General features: G+C 44.0%; 1 protein-coding gene across 2 annotated transcripts in view; it reads left to right on the top strand.

Annotated features, from left to right (window-relative positions):
• Window positions 1-17,261, top strand: part of LOC109320196 (vacuolar protein 8-like) — a 63,690-nt gene continuing 46,429 nt past the window's right edge. For both annotated transcript variants that reach the window (XM_019550202.1, XM_019550201.1), the window contains exons 1-4: window positions 1-387; window positions 12,046-12,165; window positions 14,235-14,354; window positions 15,074-15,193. In XM_019550202.1, coding sequence (XP_019405747.1) covers window positions 162-387; window positions 12,046-12,165; window positions 14,235-14,354; window positions 15,074-15,193 — 586 coding nt within the window. In that variant the 5' untranslated portion in view covers window positions 1-161. The remainder of the gene's footprint in view (window positions 388-12,045; window positions 12,166-14,234; window positions 14,355-15,073; window positions 15,194-17,261) is intronic.

The raw sequence follows: 17,261 nt of genomic DNA, 5'->3' as shown, positions 1-17,261 counted from the left end.
TTTTTTTTTTTTTTTCAGTAGATCTTGACAGAGTTGTTTAAATCAAGATCTATCACAAAATAACAAGTTAGCGCTGAAAGGAACTAAGGTGGAAGGAAAGGGTCAGTCCATCTTTTTATTTCTCTTAGGCTTTCATTGATACCAGAACAAGTAAACTAAGGATGGGTCAACTGTGCGGAAAGTGCATGAAGCTGCTGCAGGACTTTGTGTCCTTTGTAAAGAGAATGTCCTCAAGTCTGGTGCAGAGAATTAAGGAGTGCTTGGTTATGATAAGTGAATGTTCTTGCCTAAAACGAAATGGCTCTGAAGCCAGGCAGCTATACAAACCTGTCCTTCAGCCACATGAAAAGGAAACTGCACAAGAATTTCTGCAACACATTGAAACAGGTGAGGAAAGTCATTTTTTGCCCATTTGGAAAGGAGAAATTCTTTCTGCATGTTGACAACAGACAATGGATGGAACTGCTGTTCTGGCTTGGGGTTGTTCAGTTCAGTGTTGTGGTGCAGTAATAGACCTACAGAATTTGTCCTCCGTTTGGGAAATCCAGGGGTCAAACTGGAATAAGAGCTGGATAAAAATGATTAGTAGCTTTCTATTATGCCACAGCTGCAAATGCATAACTTAATTTGTACACAAAACATTTTTTACAAGGATTTCTAGAAACGAAGACTAAAAATTTACTGGGTTATTCAATTTAAAGAAGACTCAGAGTCTTTGTTTTGTTTTCCTTTTCCATTTACTGGAATTACAGAATGACCCACCTCTTTACTGATCCAAGTACAAATTAGGTACAGGTATATGACAGGATTTGAGAAAATATTTTGCTTTAGAATTCAGAGAAAAATTAATTTAATAGAGCGACTGTGTTCAATTAGATTCAGATCAGTTTTCCAGGAAACTCATCAACTAATCTGTTTCCTGCCATATACTTTATCAGATCTATTAATTTACCAGATGATAAGATCAGTGAGCTATGACCTTTTAATTTGCATTGCATTTCTGGGTACCATAAACAGCTCCCCATTCATATGGTTTCTGAAGATCCTTTCTCATGGCACCTAAATCTGGTGGTAGGTATTAGTTCAAGATTTAAGATTTTACTGGGCTGCCAGTCATAGGTGTTGTTGTACCTAAATACTTTTAAGGGTCTCATTGTCCACTGCCTTGTATTTGATAGAATACCAAATGCTACTAGATCTAGAAGGGTAAATACTTTCTACAAGTATAAATGCCTACATAGCGTCCAAGACGGTGGATAATTTTGCTTTGGGGGATATAATTCCATAAACTTCCTAAGACTTTGATGGAGGAAATGGTATAAGCTTCTGACTGAACTATTTCAAAATGCATGGTGCTTGCTAGTAGTAATTGCACTAAGAATTTACAGAGTAGTACCCATTTAAATCAGGGGAATTATAACAAAGAAATGTGCATAAGTAAAATCAGAATTAAGCTCATTAATGTCTTCACTCAGCTTTGAGAGAGAAGCAAAGTCCTGTCTTTTATGAAAAAAAAAACCCCAATGACAGATTAATTATTCAAGAGACCAACTTACCTTACAAGAAGAAAAATACTTGAAAAACTGGTAATGTTAGAGTGATGCTGTAGCCATGATGGTCCAGGATGTGTGTGAGAGGCAAGGATTTTTTTGGGGGTGATGTCTTTTATTAGACAAAATGCAGGGTTGGAATAAAGTTAGATAAGCTTTTGAACGCAGACATTTGTTATCAGGCCTGAGGAGGCAAGCAAACAAGCAAATGAATATAAAGAGTTGGGAGTAGAGCCAAGAGTGAAAACTGGGAAAGTTAAGTAATTTGTATATTTTCTCCAAAGCAAAGTTAGTTTGCTACTATTGTTGGGACTATAGTCTAGATTCTCCTCCCAAATCACCTCTGGCAGGAGACCAAACATGGAGACTTTCCACTTAGTGGGGATTTGTTTGAAAGACAAAGGCTTGTTTCTCATGGAATTTGCTTTGCAATGTTTGAGACTTTCATAACCAACTGGATCACGGGTGTCAAACTAGCCTCCTGCCTTGGGACAGATCTGGTCTGCTGGGGCTCCAGCATGGGGTGGCCTTGGTGGCAATGCTGGTGGCAGCTCTGGCTCCTCCCCAGTGCAGACAGTAGTGGTGGCAGCTCCAGCTCCTAGTGTATGTTGCATGCCCCTTGCCAGAGCTAGAGCTGCTGCTGTTGCCCTGGGCCTTGGGCCACAGTGGTAGCACATGGCATACACGGCTCTGACAGCTCCAGCTCTGGCTTTGGCATGGGGCAGGCAGCATATGGCAGCATCAGGTCTGTTGACTAAGGACATAGAGATGCGTCAGCAGTGGTAAGTGAAGCAGCTGGAAGGTGACTGAGATTTCACTCTCCTGCTGCCAATCACCATGTCCCCTGAGGCCCAACAGTCCTGGATTCTTCTGCAGGCCACTCTGCTAGCCATGCCCCACAATTTCCAGAGGCCACTGATAACCCAGTGGGCCAGATACAGCAGCTTCATGGGTGATCTGTTGACACCCCTGAACTAGAGCATTTAGTTATGCGACTTCCACTGTAGGAAAGTCTGTATTGAGTCAGGCACAGCATTAGAATCTGGAACTATTCCTAAAAGGGGTTATTTCGTTTAATATTTCAGGACTTATTACAGCAAATACCCAAGTAATTGTGTCAGTGTAGTCAGTCTCACAGATCTCTACCCATGTCAGTATTTCAGCCCTCAGGTGTTTAGAAGCCTGCAGGAAGAACTCACTATATTTTCTAAGGTTCACCTCATGCATTTATAAGCACAGCATTCTTCATTTTGCTACAGTTCAGAATTTCAGCTTTTGCTTTATTCAAGCACAGACCAGGTTGATTTTTGAAAGGACCTAGCTTGGCCTCCAGTTTTGTCTGTAAGGTTGTGCAATTGGTGACAGGCACCAATGATGTAGGGCATGTCTGCACTTGAAAGTTGCTGAAGGTTTTGTGTATCTGTGAAGTGATCTGTAACAGCTCTTGCATGAGCATCATGCCTACATTGCATTGTTTTCTGGTAATTAAGCTATTTTCACCATGGAGGCCACATAGCACTCTGTTATTTCAAAATAAGCTCTCAGCATTTTGCTCACATATCCTGCAGCAGCTCCTCTGCTGCCTTGTAAGCTTTCTGGGATTTCTCACACTGTACATTGTGGCATTCTTGCCAGAAGGCAGTGGGACCCTGGGGCACTGGGTCAAACTAAATAGTTCCACGATTTCTCATTTCATCCCATTATGTCTTTTTTGTGAGCCAGAACCAGTTTTAAAGTTCTGTCAAGCAGCATGGAGAAAACCTTGGGGAGTGCTATGACCCACAGAGTGATTAATATATGCAGGATCCTGCAAGCATATCTAAAGCTAGGCAATGACTTCAGAATCAGGGGGATAAGGGCATCTGAGCAGGAGGAGGATGTTGGACTCAAGCCAGTCATTTGCCTAGATCTTTTCTTAAATCAGTTTTGCTAAGTAGAGTAAACTGCTTTTGCACTCACCCAACAAGCACTGTCTAGTGGGATATCTTAATGCTGCAGACCTGGGATGACAAGATGTAGCAGCAGAACAAAACAGTCAAAAGCTATTATCCTAGAAATGTATGTAGGATTTGCCCAGAGCTACAGTGATGAAACATCTGTATGAAAATCCCACATAGCTTGGATAAGCATAACACTGTCTGGAAGCTTGCCACCACTGACTGCTGCTAGTCAGTAGGACTAGGGACAGAAGGTATACATAAACTGGTTTAAGGAATCAAACTGGTTTAAACTTGTAACCAAACATAAGCTCAGTGGACATAAATCAGTTTCAAAATGTCCCAAACTGGTTTAAGATAAACTGGGTTAAATGTAGTATCAGACTTAACTGATTTGGGTCAAACTGGTTTATGGAACTTCTGTCCCAGACCTCTTCCTGGTTTAAGTTAAGTCAGGGCCCCCCAGCATGCTTTTCATCCCTGGGATGGGCTGTCTGCTCCAAAGAGCAGGGCTGGGCCCTCCCCTCTCCTCTCTAGCCACAGCACTATTTCTGCTCTGGCTGGCTGAGAAGGGGGTGGGAGTCTGCCTGGCAGGGCACAGCTGCATCTGCCATGCTCCTCCTTATCCCCTCCCTTCCCTCGCTGTTCGCTGCTCAAGCAGAGATCCCTCTCTTCCTTCTTCCACAGCAGATATGTCAGCAGCAGGGACCCCAGTCCTGTGTGCGTGTCTCCAACTTCAGTGGAACAGTGTCAGACAGAACAGTGTTCACTTAGGACTTTCTGGAACTAATCAGGTGGAACCTGGGCGGTACTCCAAGATGTATTCTCTGTCCAATTGAAGGGATCAAAACAGGTGCACAAACACTGTGGGAGGTGTAGGGACTCTCCTCCCCCTATACAGCAGAGCCAGACCACCAATGGGAACTTAGCTACATACCTTTTAATGAGAGAACAGTACTGGGAGCATAACAGACATAAATGAGGAGGTCACTACAATGCTCCGAGGGGGCAGGATTCAACAAAGGTTAGACACTTACAATCACAGACATATTCAGCCAGTTGACAAAAGACAGGGTTAACAAAATATGAAACACAAACAACAGAACAAATGATGCTGGTTAGTGAAATATAAAAAGGCACAAAATACAAAATCTCAAATGACAAGGAATATAGGGCCTAGGTACCTGGAGGGGGAGAAAGGGGGAAAACACAATGACCCCTTTTCACTGCAACAAGAACTTTTCCCTGTTACTTCACTCACCCCAAGTCACCGGAGCTGAGACTTGAATCTCCCATGTGGTAAACAGAAACTCTACCACACAGCCACCAGTGCTGGTGCTATGCCAAGCTGCTAGGGGTCTTGACCTTCCTGGAGCCCTGGCCTCACTTCAAGCTGCCTGGCTTCTGATTGGAGAAGCTGGAAAACTCTCAGGTCGCTGCTCCCTTGCTGGAGCCGGGGAGCATCTCCTGCTGACAGCAGCCTCTTGTAGGGGGTCCTGGAGCCCAGCAGGGAGCCTCTCCTGCTGGCCACATGCTGCGCTGCTGAGGGTCCAACTGCTGCCTGAAGGTCCCACTCCTTCAGGTGCTTCTGGGGCAACTGCTCCCACTCTGGTGGCCCAGCTCTTTGAAGCTCCTTCCTTGTGGTCCCTCACTGGTCTCCCTTGAGTCAGCTGTGCTGCCCCTTTTATTCCCCTCCAGGTGACCCAAGGGGCCAATCAGGGGACACGGAGGGTGAGTCTCTGGGGCCTGATTGGTATGGAAAGGAAATCCCAAGTCCTGTAATCATCTTTTGCCCTTTCACAACCCCTGGGCTAAGTCACAGCCAGCTAGCCCGTCACACAGGGCTGCACCCAGAGGCTGCTGCTTCCTGAGCAAGAAGCCAGTGGTTTGCAAATGCAAATTCACCCTGCAGGTAAGAAGAGCTTGAAACTAATGAGAGAGATGCTTTTGTTTTCTTTTGTAGGGCTTCATGGGCTGATAAGCCTTGTGTTCTGATAAGTTCCCTGCTGGCTTGTTTCAAAGTTGTCAAAGTGTAGGCATCTCAGAGGCAGTTCTGAGAGGCTTTTGTGCCATTTAATTCCTGTCTACAGCTGCAGATAGCATGAAGAAACAGGGAGAGGCATGGTGACTGGTGGCTGCTGAGTCTGGTGGGGCACCAGTGGGGCACAACTGGGGGGGTCCCCCAGCAGCCAACCAGCAATCGGGGGGGGGCTGACATGCTGCCAGTGGAGCCAATTTTAGGGGGGTACTAATGCTCTCCATGCCCCCCTACCAACCGGAGTGCACCAGCACTCTCTCAGGGGCATATGCCCCCCCACCATGTCCCTTTATGTGTTGCCTATGGGGAGAGGGATCCAGTATCATCAACAGATGCATGGACTCCACACAAGCAGTTTCTCCCTCCTTCAGAGTGCTAGCCAGGGACCAGGGACTCCTTGCCCCTTGAGCTGTGTGGTGGAAAAAGCCTGGCAAGGGCTGCTTCCACCTCCCCCTCCAGGCACACCCTGGCTGGGGACTATGCAGGCCAGAGTGGGGATTTAAACCCCTCCCTAATCATAGTAGCCTGCCCAGCCTGGCCACCCCTCCACATCAGCTCTGCACTGTGGAGGGAAGGGAAGGCTCGCTCTACCACACACCCTGCCAGCTTCTAGCCAATGCAGGCATGTGGCTGCATTTATGGATTCAAAAGTGAATGTCTGTCCACTTGCAAATCAGATCAATCTATGCAGGTTAGACTAACCTGCAAAGATTGAATCAGTTCAGGCTTAGGCTTTTTGATGATCTGTCCCTAGCTCAGCTGACCACTTAGTAGATCAACCAGCAAGGCTATTGCAATGGTAAGGGTTGCTGCTGTCATAATGCTGAGCAATGTACAGGAAATTATTGATGGGTTTGTATAGATAGAATTCCAAGATTGTAAAGGGGCTAGTTATGGGACCAACAAGTCTATACTTTGCCCTCACACCAATTTCAGATTTCATCAACAGAAAAGAATATTTTTTCATAGTGCCTTCAGGCTAAGTTGAGTATGTGGAGTGTTCACTAATGTTAATGTGGGGTAATCTGAAAAGATCTACAATAACAAAGTCTTCAGAAACTCTAGCCCATTGTCTTCAGTGAGAAATGGAACTTTTGCTTTGATGATCTGTATTGACTGTCAGGCTAGGGTAGTATCCCACTCTTGGTAAAGGAAAGGCCACGTTATGTGCTTCTTACTAAGAACCATTCCCTCTTCTTGGAGAAACAAGGCAATATCACTGGACAAATACTGCATATGGCAACAAAATAATATCTTTATCCAGAGGCAGTATCTCCTTGGAAATATCAGAAGCCAATCCAAAGAGATGCCCAACAGAAGCTGTGTGTTAACATTTTCCAACCAAAGTAACCCTACCTATAAAGAGTAAGATTCTCTTACCTGTTCCAGCAGACTGGTAACCTGTGTCCCAATCGATCCTGTCCCAATCAATCTTCTTCATGTTCTCTGAAGCTGTATTGTCACTTGAGCTCAGAAACCTGAATCCCTGGTACTTTTGTGGAGACTCATTCCAGTCTTTGGGACTGTTACATTAGTCTGGATTGTCCTGCTGGCCCCAAGCTGCTTTCTGTCTCTCTCTTGTAGCCATCTAGCACACACCAAAACTTCCTGCACTGCAACAGCATGCTTATTATCCCCTTTTCCCCAGGCCAGGTGACTGTCCCGAAGTCACCCAGGGAACCCAACACTGTTTTTCTTCCAACTCTAGGCACTCTGGCTTAGATAGATGAGCACTGCCCTGGAAGACAGCGAAGTCTTGGGCTCTTCCTCTGCCCTCAGTGGGTGTACCCATAGCGTATTGCCCCCAGAAGCTCTCCCACTGCTTCTACAGGAGTTCTCACACAATCCTTCTTGTGGTATGCTAAGGAGGGGAGTGGGGTGAAGGGTAAGACATTAGTGAGATCCTGGGCACAGAAGCAGGAAGGTAGATTTTGAGAAATGAGCCACGGTGGTGAAAATGTGGCTGGAAGTGCAGATATGGGATTCCCTTATAAAATTAGAGTTGTTTTGCTAACGAAGTACTTATTTCCTTCTCTGAATAGGTCATTTAAAAGAATCCCATTTGATTAATTCGTCATTTATCTAAAACCATTCCTCTGGCATTTAATTTTTCAAATGAGTTATCTCTCTTGCATAAAGCTGTGGGATACTTTCTGCTGTCTCTTTAGGCTTTGAAAAGCAAGTAATTTGATTTTACACCTTGTAGACTTTCAAATGTATCTTTGTCTCTTCTGTTTCCTGGATTCCTTTGGTTTTGTTGTCTTGGAGGTAGGTCATAACAAGTTGATGCTGCCTGTTCATACTGTAAAAACATGACTGTTAAGGCAACTGCATTACATGATCACCTTGCATGTTTTTGAAGGCACTTTCTTTTATAAACAAGATTCTTTTCTGTTATATTTGTGATTGGTTTCACTGGTTATTTTGGATTAGTATGTCCCAGCACCTAGTAATACAATCAAAGAGGTAAGAGATCAGCAAACTTTTCCCTTAGAGAACTCCATCTTGAAGCTGGCTTGTGCAGTGATGGCAAAATTTGCATCTAAAATTTTTGTATAGGAAGTTGGATGTGGAAGGAAAAGGAGGTTGATGCTGATTAAAGTTCGTTGCAGTTGGTGGCATGCTTATGTTTTCACTCTCCTCATAGTATGGAAATAACTCTTCTATAGTTATGACCTGTTAATGAAAGTCTTTCTTCCCATTTTTGTTTGGTCTCACTGCTGCAATCCGTTCCATTTACCTGTCTCACTTAAAAAAACCCAAGGTAGGTCTCTCCAGTTCTGTGTTCTCTTGATTTCCCTTCTACTTAGTCATCCTTCATGACTGCTGCCAACTTCCTTTGGGCCAATTCCCCTCCTCTATGGAATCCTACAGGATGAAGTTCTCAGATCTCTGATTTTTCTGTCTCTCTGTTAGTCATCCTTCTTTCTTTTAACCTTGATTTTTGTAAATCTATTAATGATATTAAACTTAATTGGCAGTGTTTTCTTACAACTAGTTTCACAACTCTGTTCTCTTTGTCTGGGTGATTTCTAATCTCTCCAGAGTCCAGCTTGTGTATGATGTAGTGACTTCGCATGTGTAACAAAAGCATGATCACATTCTTCCCATGCAGTTTTACTGATTCACTACTTGTACATTTACGACCATGTTGATTTATAAATCCTCTGCATCTCATAGGTTCATTTCTCTTCTATGCCTAAATGTCATTGCTCATTTACAAACAGTCTAGTTCTGTCCTTCCATATGATTACACAGCTGCTAATGTGAGAACATTTTCCTTTGCAATTCCCATAATCAATAAATGCCTGCCTGTATCCCTGAATCTTGTCACTTCTCACTTTCACTAAAATCTAACCTACAAACATCTTTCATCTCTTCCTTTTTATCTCTACTTTTTAATTCTGTACTTTGTTTTGAGTCATTAGCTCAGAGTTGCTATAGAAAGTGTGTTTCTAAAGTATGTGTTCTACTTTCATTAACATGTAGGCAGCAGTGCATAAAATCGTACATCTCAGGTGCATCTACATGTGCAATTAATGTGAAGCAATAAACTCCAGAGTTTATTGTGCCAAGGTGTATGATTTGAATGTGCACCCAGGAGTAATAAACTCTGGAGAAATAAACTACTGTGTTTATTGTTATTTGAACATACACCTGGGATCACAGCACATTGAGCTGTGTTGGAGCAGTCCCAGGTAGCAGGGGCCCAAGGGGTCATCCTGCCAGCTTGGGCTACTCCCCCTAGCTCAACATGCTGCAGAGGGGCTCTGGGGCATGAGAGTGCTTCATCATGGGGTTAGTTGACAGGCAGCCCCTGCACCAAAGTACCTTTGTGCCCCAGCTACCTGGGGCAGTATTTACATGTGCACTGTTGTGGAGTTTTTTACTCCACAGAAAGATAGTACTAGTACAAGTACTATTCTGCTGCCGAGTAAATTAGTTTACTCTAACCTAATAGGGCTCACATGTAGATTCTGAGACGTTTACTGCTCAGTAAATATCTTGTGTAGACATGCTTCTTTTGTTCTCCTTTCTGAAATATAGGTATGTTGTGACAAAAGGTCCAGCAGAGGTGTTTATTCTTGCTGAGATATTGATAACCTTGTGTGGGATGATTTGCCATGGAACGATCTTTCGGCTTTATCTTTCTGAAACTGGTTACCTGGAACATCATAGATTTGCTTTGGATAATTCTAATGTTAATTAAGATAATATTTGTCTTACCTCACCCACTTAGAACTAATAAAGGACAGTCTGCAGAATTAATAAAGGACAATCTCAGGATCTGTCAGTGGTTTAGATACAGGTGTTGGGAGAACTGTGGCTATTTTGGCACATGGCCAAATCCTGCTGCCCTAGGATATGAAGGATATATGAAGGATATGAAGCAACTTCACAGAGGGAACCTTGAAGTCTTTCTCCCACTTGAGCATCTCCTATGAATTTGACCTTAAGAGAGGGCCGAGCAACCCTCATTTCTATGTAGACAGAAAAGGAGGACTCACTAACACTTTTACAGATTTCATTGTCCTCAGAGGGAACTGTAAATTGACATTTGAGGGTAGGTTTGGATCTGAAGCAGGACTTCCTGGTTGGTAATGAAGTTATTAAACTGCAGTAGCCAGTGCCATATGACAAGATTTGTATTATGGGTAGAGGAAGATTTGGTTTAGTTTCCATTTCCCCCATCTCTTATACACCATAAATACACAGACATCTGAGAGATTCAGTCACTCAATCATCAAGCATACCAGCCCAAGAAGTTCCTTTTATTATTTTTTTAATTCTCTCACAACCTATCCTTCCATAGTTGCTGAAAATTTTCAACAACTGAAACTGATCTTAAGACAAATAAATGCTTATCTAAATCCCAGTTAATCCAGAAGGTAGAAGTTTGTTATTCTTAAAGTGCATACAACCTCAAATGACTTGAGTTAATAGTTGACTCATGTACTGAAGCATGAAAGGTTATATACATTATGTCCTTTTTATCTTGTCTAAAATAGTAAATTCTTGCAATTCAAATAAACAAATCTTTCATTCACTGTGCTAAAGTCTTAGCTAAAATATGTCTTGCGGTAATGTCATGGGCTAATTGTGGACTGTAAATGTACTTGCTGTTCAGCAGTTTTTATCATTCGGCACTGTTTGGATAGTAGGCCTGTGCGAAGCAGCAAGTATTCACTTCAGATTCAGATTCAGCAAATTCAGAGGGACAGTGATTCGATTCAGAGATTCGAATCACTGTCCCGATTCAATTTGACTGAATAGGATCCAAAGATTCGGCGCTGCTTCAGATTCAGCCATGAACTAAACAGGCAGTAGTCCTCACCAAACTGGACACAGCTGCCTCCAGCTGGTAAGTCTGTTATGATGGGCACAGCGGAGAGGGAAAGGGCATGGGGGAGGGGGGGAATTGGGGCTGGGACAAGCTGCCTGGCTAGGGCAAGGTGGGGGGGTGCAGAACTTGGGGAGGGGGGTGGAGGGAGGTGCGGAATGTGGGCACAGCAGCACTGGGAGTGGGGGCTATGCCCTGCTGCTGCTTGCCCAGCCAGGGCAGCTGGGGGGGCACAATGCAGGCGCGGCTCGCTCTGGGTGAAAGAGGGCAAGCAGCAGCAGGGCATAGCCTCCATTACCAGTGCTGGATCTTTTCCAAATTGATTCAGAGGCTTCCAATTCAATTCAGACCTTTTAATTGGTCTCCCAATTCAATTCAGATTCAGAGATTTGGCCACCATATTGGGCTGAATCTCCTCTGAATCGATCAGCTACCATACCTTCACACAGCCGTATTTGATAGCTTCTTTTTCTCTCCTCTGCTCCACTCCAGCATTATAAGACTGTACTTTAGTTTTTTTTCAGGAATGGTTTAAATTACTGATGGTAATTATTATAGAACAAGAACTCTATTGATATGGGGAATTATCCTATTCAATGGCAGGTAGATTTACCCTGAGAATTTGAATCTGAGGCAAGTCTACAGGCTGTCAGCATTTCACTCAATCTCTTCCCATAATAGTAGAACACAGCACTTAAAAAAATGAGAAATTAAAAAAAAATAAACTTCATATGTTCAGTAAGTTTTTCTGTTAAAAGAAAAATAAACACTTCCATACAATGCATAAATAATTGAAGGAACCAATTGTTACAAGATAAAATTTAACCAAGCATCAAGTCCAAATTCAAAAAACAATTAGGAATGAAATGAACTATATTTTCCATATAAATTTGACATGATAATAAGTGTTTGCTATCACCAACTGCCTATACTCCAGAAAAGACTTTTCCAGGGCAGGTTATTCTGGATGATGGAATTTATCAAATCTTCTGAAATCACTGGTATTGGACAGTGTTGGAGATGAGATACCAAATTAGATGGAACATCAATTTCTTTCAGCATGGCACACCTTAACATTTATGTTTCAGATTTCCAACTGCTGTCTGTTCCTGGGATTTTTAAACTCCTAATAAACTAAATCCCTTCAGGTGTATTTTATCTTGTGCTTTCACTGTGCAGGTTTTGAAATGTCACTGCTTGGAAAGAACTCTCTGGAGGCTCTGAGAACGTTAGCATTTTCAGAAAACCCTGGCTTGCAACAGTCTGCTGGGCTCTATTACTTACACCTGAGCCAACACTGTAAGTTATCCCTATTCAGTGCACATGAAAATTTTCATATAATTTTAACTGACCCCAAAGTACCTTTTTCCAAACCGTTAAACTCCTGAACAAATTTCATATTATTTTAAATGAAAGTGCTATCATAGCCTCAAACGTGCACGGTACTCTGTGCAATTCTGTTTCTTGTTATAAGGAGAAAATCATGGTGCCACTAAAAGAACTCTGGTACTTCTGTAAAAAATCACTACATGATGTCACTAGAAACTGTGCGTATGCTGAACCCCCAGAAGTTACACAGCCAAACACACTGGGAGAGAGTGGAGAAAACATCCTGCTAGAACTGTGGAGCCCTATGAGAGGGCACTTTCCAGATGACAGAACCAGGGGTTGATTAGGTACAACCTAAGTAAGCTGCAACATAGGGCCTCACATTATGAGGGGACTCCTTTCTGTTAAAATAATACACTTTTTTGGTAATGCTATGGGGCCTCTTAAGCTTAACATAGTTTAGGACCCCAGCATGTCATAATCTAGCCCTGTAGGGAACATTCGGAAGCAAGACAATCCACATTTGCCCCACAGAAGCAGATGGGATGGCCCATGGACAGGAAACAAGAGGCAGCAGAGGACTGCTGGCACAAAGCTGCACACTGAGGCTTCTCAGTACATGAATATGAAAGGAACCCAGACTTTTGAGTAGTGCTTATGAAAGCATGGCAAGGGAAGCTATTCAGAAATTATAAGCAATGAGGGAACAGCAGAGGGAAAAACAGTAGGCAAATATTTTTTCTACACAGTGGGCATGTCTACATGAAACACTTTACCGTGCAGTAGATTAGTCTACTGTGCAGTAAAGCTTCACTGTCTACATCTGCATACACTTACTGCACAGTAAATTCATCTACTGTACAGTTAGCTACTACCTATAAATATAGGTAGTAAATGAACTGTGCAGTAGATACTATGCAATAAAACGTGTGTGGACACTGGCTAGTAGAAAATTTGCTCCCAGTCTGCCTAGCCAGCAGGGAAACACAGGGGTCAAGGAGCTCTCCTTCCATGGTCCTGGGGTTGCTCAGCTTCCTGGCTCCCCCCAGGAGCTAGGAGCTCATCAGGGCCAGGACTGGAAAGCTCACTGCCCCCTGTCCCTGATCCCCCATGGAGCTGGCTGCTCCAAGAAGTTAGTGGGTACTGGGAATCCATGCAGAGTTGGCTGCTCTGGGGGGCAGGTGAGGGCTGGATTGCCAGCCCCTACGTCTGTCCCTGAACCAGCCAGCTCTGTGCCAAGCAGAGCAGCTGCCAGCGAGCCCCATGCCCTGCCTGCCCTGCAGGAGACTTACCCTCAGCTGCACCACACCCCTAACAGCTCCCAGCAAACACCCTGCTTGGCAGGTGGATTGCTGGCAGCTGTGTGTCTGAATGCGTATGGGGCCAGGAGAGCTCTGCCTACTGCAGAGGCAGCTCTCTCCTGGGTCTGTGCACATCAGGTCCCCTCCTAATATTCAGGTGGCCAGGAGACAGCTGCCGCTAGCTGAGCTAGCATGCGGGGTGGTGCTGGCTGCGGCAGGGAGGCAGAGTATTGGGCTGCTCCCAAGAGGCAGCACATGTAGATATGCTCCCCTGTAGGCTTACTGAGCAGTATTTTTACTGTGCAGCAAACCTACTTTGAATTAATAGCACATGTAGATGTGCTCAGTGAGCATTCAATGGTTTGTACATTAGAAAATGAATCAGCTTTTCCTCTAGTTTAAACCTGTGCAGCCTCTTGATTAAACAGCATTACATCTACACTTAGAGACTTGGCTTGATTTCATTACAGTTTAGGTGCTTCTTATCATTGAAGACTGGACACACTAAAACCTGACAGGGGGCAGAAGAGCTTCTTTGGTTCCTAGGTGTTGAAAGGTAAAGTATCCAGTTATTAAAAGTAATAGCAAGGATATTAGCTGACCCTGTCAGTGGCACTGGAATCTGCATGAAGTGGAACAGCACCATACTTGACTATGGTCACATCTCAGGCCTAATCTTAGGCCATTTCTCAGGTCTAAGAGACACTGCAGTGAATGCATTTCCTTTAATTTATGCAGTGACCAGCCAGCTGCCTGAAGAACATTTGGAACCTTATTATGCTTTACTACAGTCCAGTGATGTAGAGGTTCAACAGATGTCTTCCTTGTCTCTCGTCAATTTTTTGCTGGAAGGAAACAGTAAGTAATTCACAATTCTCTCTTCTTCTTGGCAAAAGTAGATATCTCTCTTCATCCAGGCTAGATATATAGTTGGAGTAGCTGGCCGGGCCCTGCCTTCTCATTGCCTAATTGAGATCCCTCCAGCTGTTGTTTCAACAACAAATAAAGTGTTTAGAATCTGACTTTTATACAGTGCTTGTTTGTCACTTTGAAATAACTGGATCTAGGTTTCACATTACTTAGACAAAAGGGTGATTTATTTTTGTGGTTAACAGAATGGCTTCACCTTGCCAAGACCATGGACCTCTGAGATGATACTGCAAGTAAAGGTCTTTCTATTTCCTGTGACAGCAGACAAAACTTTCATCCAGAGGGTGGAACAGTCTATGTTATCTTCCTAGGTGGTTATGCCACAGTAGACTTTCCACCACAAGAGAGCTTCAGAAAAGAATGTAACCCCTTATTCTTTGGGGATATACTATAAAAATAAGATGAGTAATAAGAAGTATCAGGTTTAATTAGAATCTATAATCTACAACGACAGGATTATATATAGTTAAATAGCAAGAAAAACTAAAAAATTACTCTGTGAAGTTTATTCTTGAATTAAGTCATTCTAGCCATATGCATCTTGTTGAATGCAAGATATATTTTGCATTGTGATATTAACTCCAAAGTATACTTTTTGCATGGCTAGGATGTATTAGCTATTCACTGTTGTATTTATTTGTGAATAGTAAATGGAGACCTAGTTGTTCAAATGGGTTTACTTGAGCCAATTCTGGAGCTTCTTGAGTTGGGGGATTTCACTGTCCAGTGTAACGCCTGCGCCTGCATAATGACCTTGGCTGCCTCAGGTAAGCATGAATCATTTTTGCTTTATTCACTGTAATGAACAAATTCAGCACTTGCATTACACACCTACATGTGAAATAGCCTTCTGTGCAGTCATGCGATGCATTAGAAAATTTCAGTATTGACCCATTGATAAATTCAGTCTCTTGACACCTAAGGTTGATTCTCTGAGCATCAGGGAAGGGATCATGAAATCCATCCCTGTCAAAAATGTATTAAGTGCCACCTTAAAATCTGTTAGGTTTTCTGCCCCCACTATTCCTACTGGAATGCAGTCCCATAACTCCACTGCTCTGGTAATTAGAAACCTTCTAATTTCTAGCCTAAATTTAATTCATGGCCACATTATACCCATTTGTTCTTGTGATGTTGTCTTCTTGCTTCATGGTTCTGTTCCCTCTCTGCTGTTAACCCCCTGTCCAAAATATATTTCTAGACAGCAATCACAGACCCTTTCAGGCTCCATTTTTAGGCTAAACCAGGGCTGTCCAACTGGTGACCTGCGGGCTGCATGCAGCTTGAAAGGGTTAATCCTAGCAGCCCTTCTTTGCATCTGCTCCAAACTAAATTTTCTTCATTGAAAACGGATGACCAGAATTGCATGCTTTCCAAATGACATCCCACATTATTTTTGCTTCCCCATCTTGGTCAAATATATGACCTGTTACATCTTATTATCACATTTAACTTTTTCATAACTACATGACATTGGTGGCTCAGTCATCCTGTGATTGGCTAATACACCTTTGCCTTTCTTCTCCTCAGTTTTTTTTCTAACTGATGAATCCCCAGTTTTATTAAAATGGTTAGAACTTCAGTAAACATGACATGAGGAAAGGTTGGAAGAACTGAGGATATTTAGTCTGGAGAAGAGACAACTGAGGGAGTACTTGATAACAGTCTTCAATTACAAAAGAGGGTTGTTATACAAAAGACTAGCCAATTGCCCGTCAAGAATGACAGGAGGGAGCAGGTGGGGATGAAGCTCTGTGCCCCCCACCCATCCAGGCCCACTCCCCCTTTACCTCCTGCTGCTTGGGGTCCAAGCCCACTCCCCATCTCCCCACCACAGCGGTGCAGGGAGGGGAGGAGAGGGCCTAGGTCTGATGCGGGACAGGACTGGGCTGCGGGTGGAGACAAACTGGCTCGCTGTGGTGGGAGGAGCAGGGGGCCCGGGCTGCCCCAGCAGTGACAGGGGAATAAGAGGAGCAGGCTCAGAGCAGATGTGGGGGAGGAGCGGGCCCGACCCCTCCTTGTCCTAGGCCTGGGCCCGCACCCCCTTCTGCTTGGGGTCTGGGTCTGCTCTCCTGTTCCCAGGCACGGCAGCAGGGAGAGGGCAGAAGCATGCGCAGGCCTGTTCCTTCCTTCCGTGCTGCCACAACCGGCCCTGCAGAAGGCAACAGTGGAAAGGGGGAGGGGCAGTCCAAGGCCAGCTCCGGTGGCAATGCCCCCTTTCAATGTCCTGATCCCACTCCCCCCCTGCACTGCTGCCACTGCTGTTACCTCCAAGGAGCAAGGGGGAGGGGGAGGCCAGCTCCAGTGGCCTCGCCCCCCACACTCCATTGCCACCACTTCCAGGGAGCAGGGTGGGGAGGGCAAGGCCAACTCTGTCCCCTGTGACCCCACCATCATGGTGGCAGGCTGTCACCCGTCCAAATGCTTTTTCACACTCTATTGGCTGTTTGTCAGCCAATCAGAGTGGGATTAAAGTGTTTTCGACAGACAGGCAGGCAGACAGACTTAGGCTTTTGTAATATTAGAATGGTGATAGAATATCCTCTGTGTCTGCAGTAGACAGTGGGTGCATCTACACAAGACGCTAACTGTGTAGTAGCCTAATAACACTGTGCAATAACATGCCAGGCAAAACCCATGCAAATATGCTACGGTGTAGTACTACTAGGCTACTGCACATTTAGTGTCTGTAAAACCCGGTGTGCCAGTGGTACTGTGAATTAGCGCCAGTTACTCTGCATTAGATTTAGTACTAGTTATCCAAGAACTAAATTTAATGCACACTAAATATGATGCATTAAGGAATGTTTAGACACATCCAGGACAAAAAGTAAT

This window comes from Crocodylus porosus, unplaced genomic scaffold, assembly GCF_001723895.1.
Source record: "Crocodylus porosus isolate Cpor-Errol unplaced genomic scaffold, CroPor_comp1, whole genome shotgun sequence".
In the NCBI taxonomy this organism is placed as follows: Eukaryota; Metazoa; Chordata; order Crocodylia; family Crocodylidae; genus Crocodylus; species Crocodylus porosus.
The sequence above is the reverse complement of the archived record's forward strand: the minus strand, read 5'-3'. Positions and strand labels throughout refer to the sequence as shown.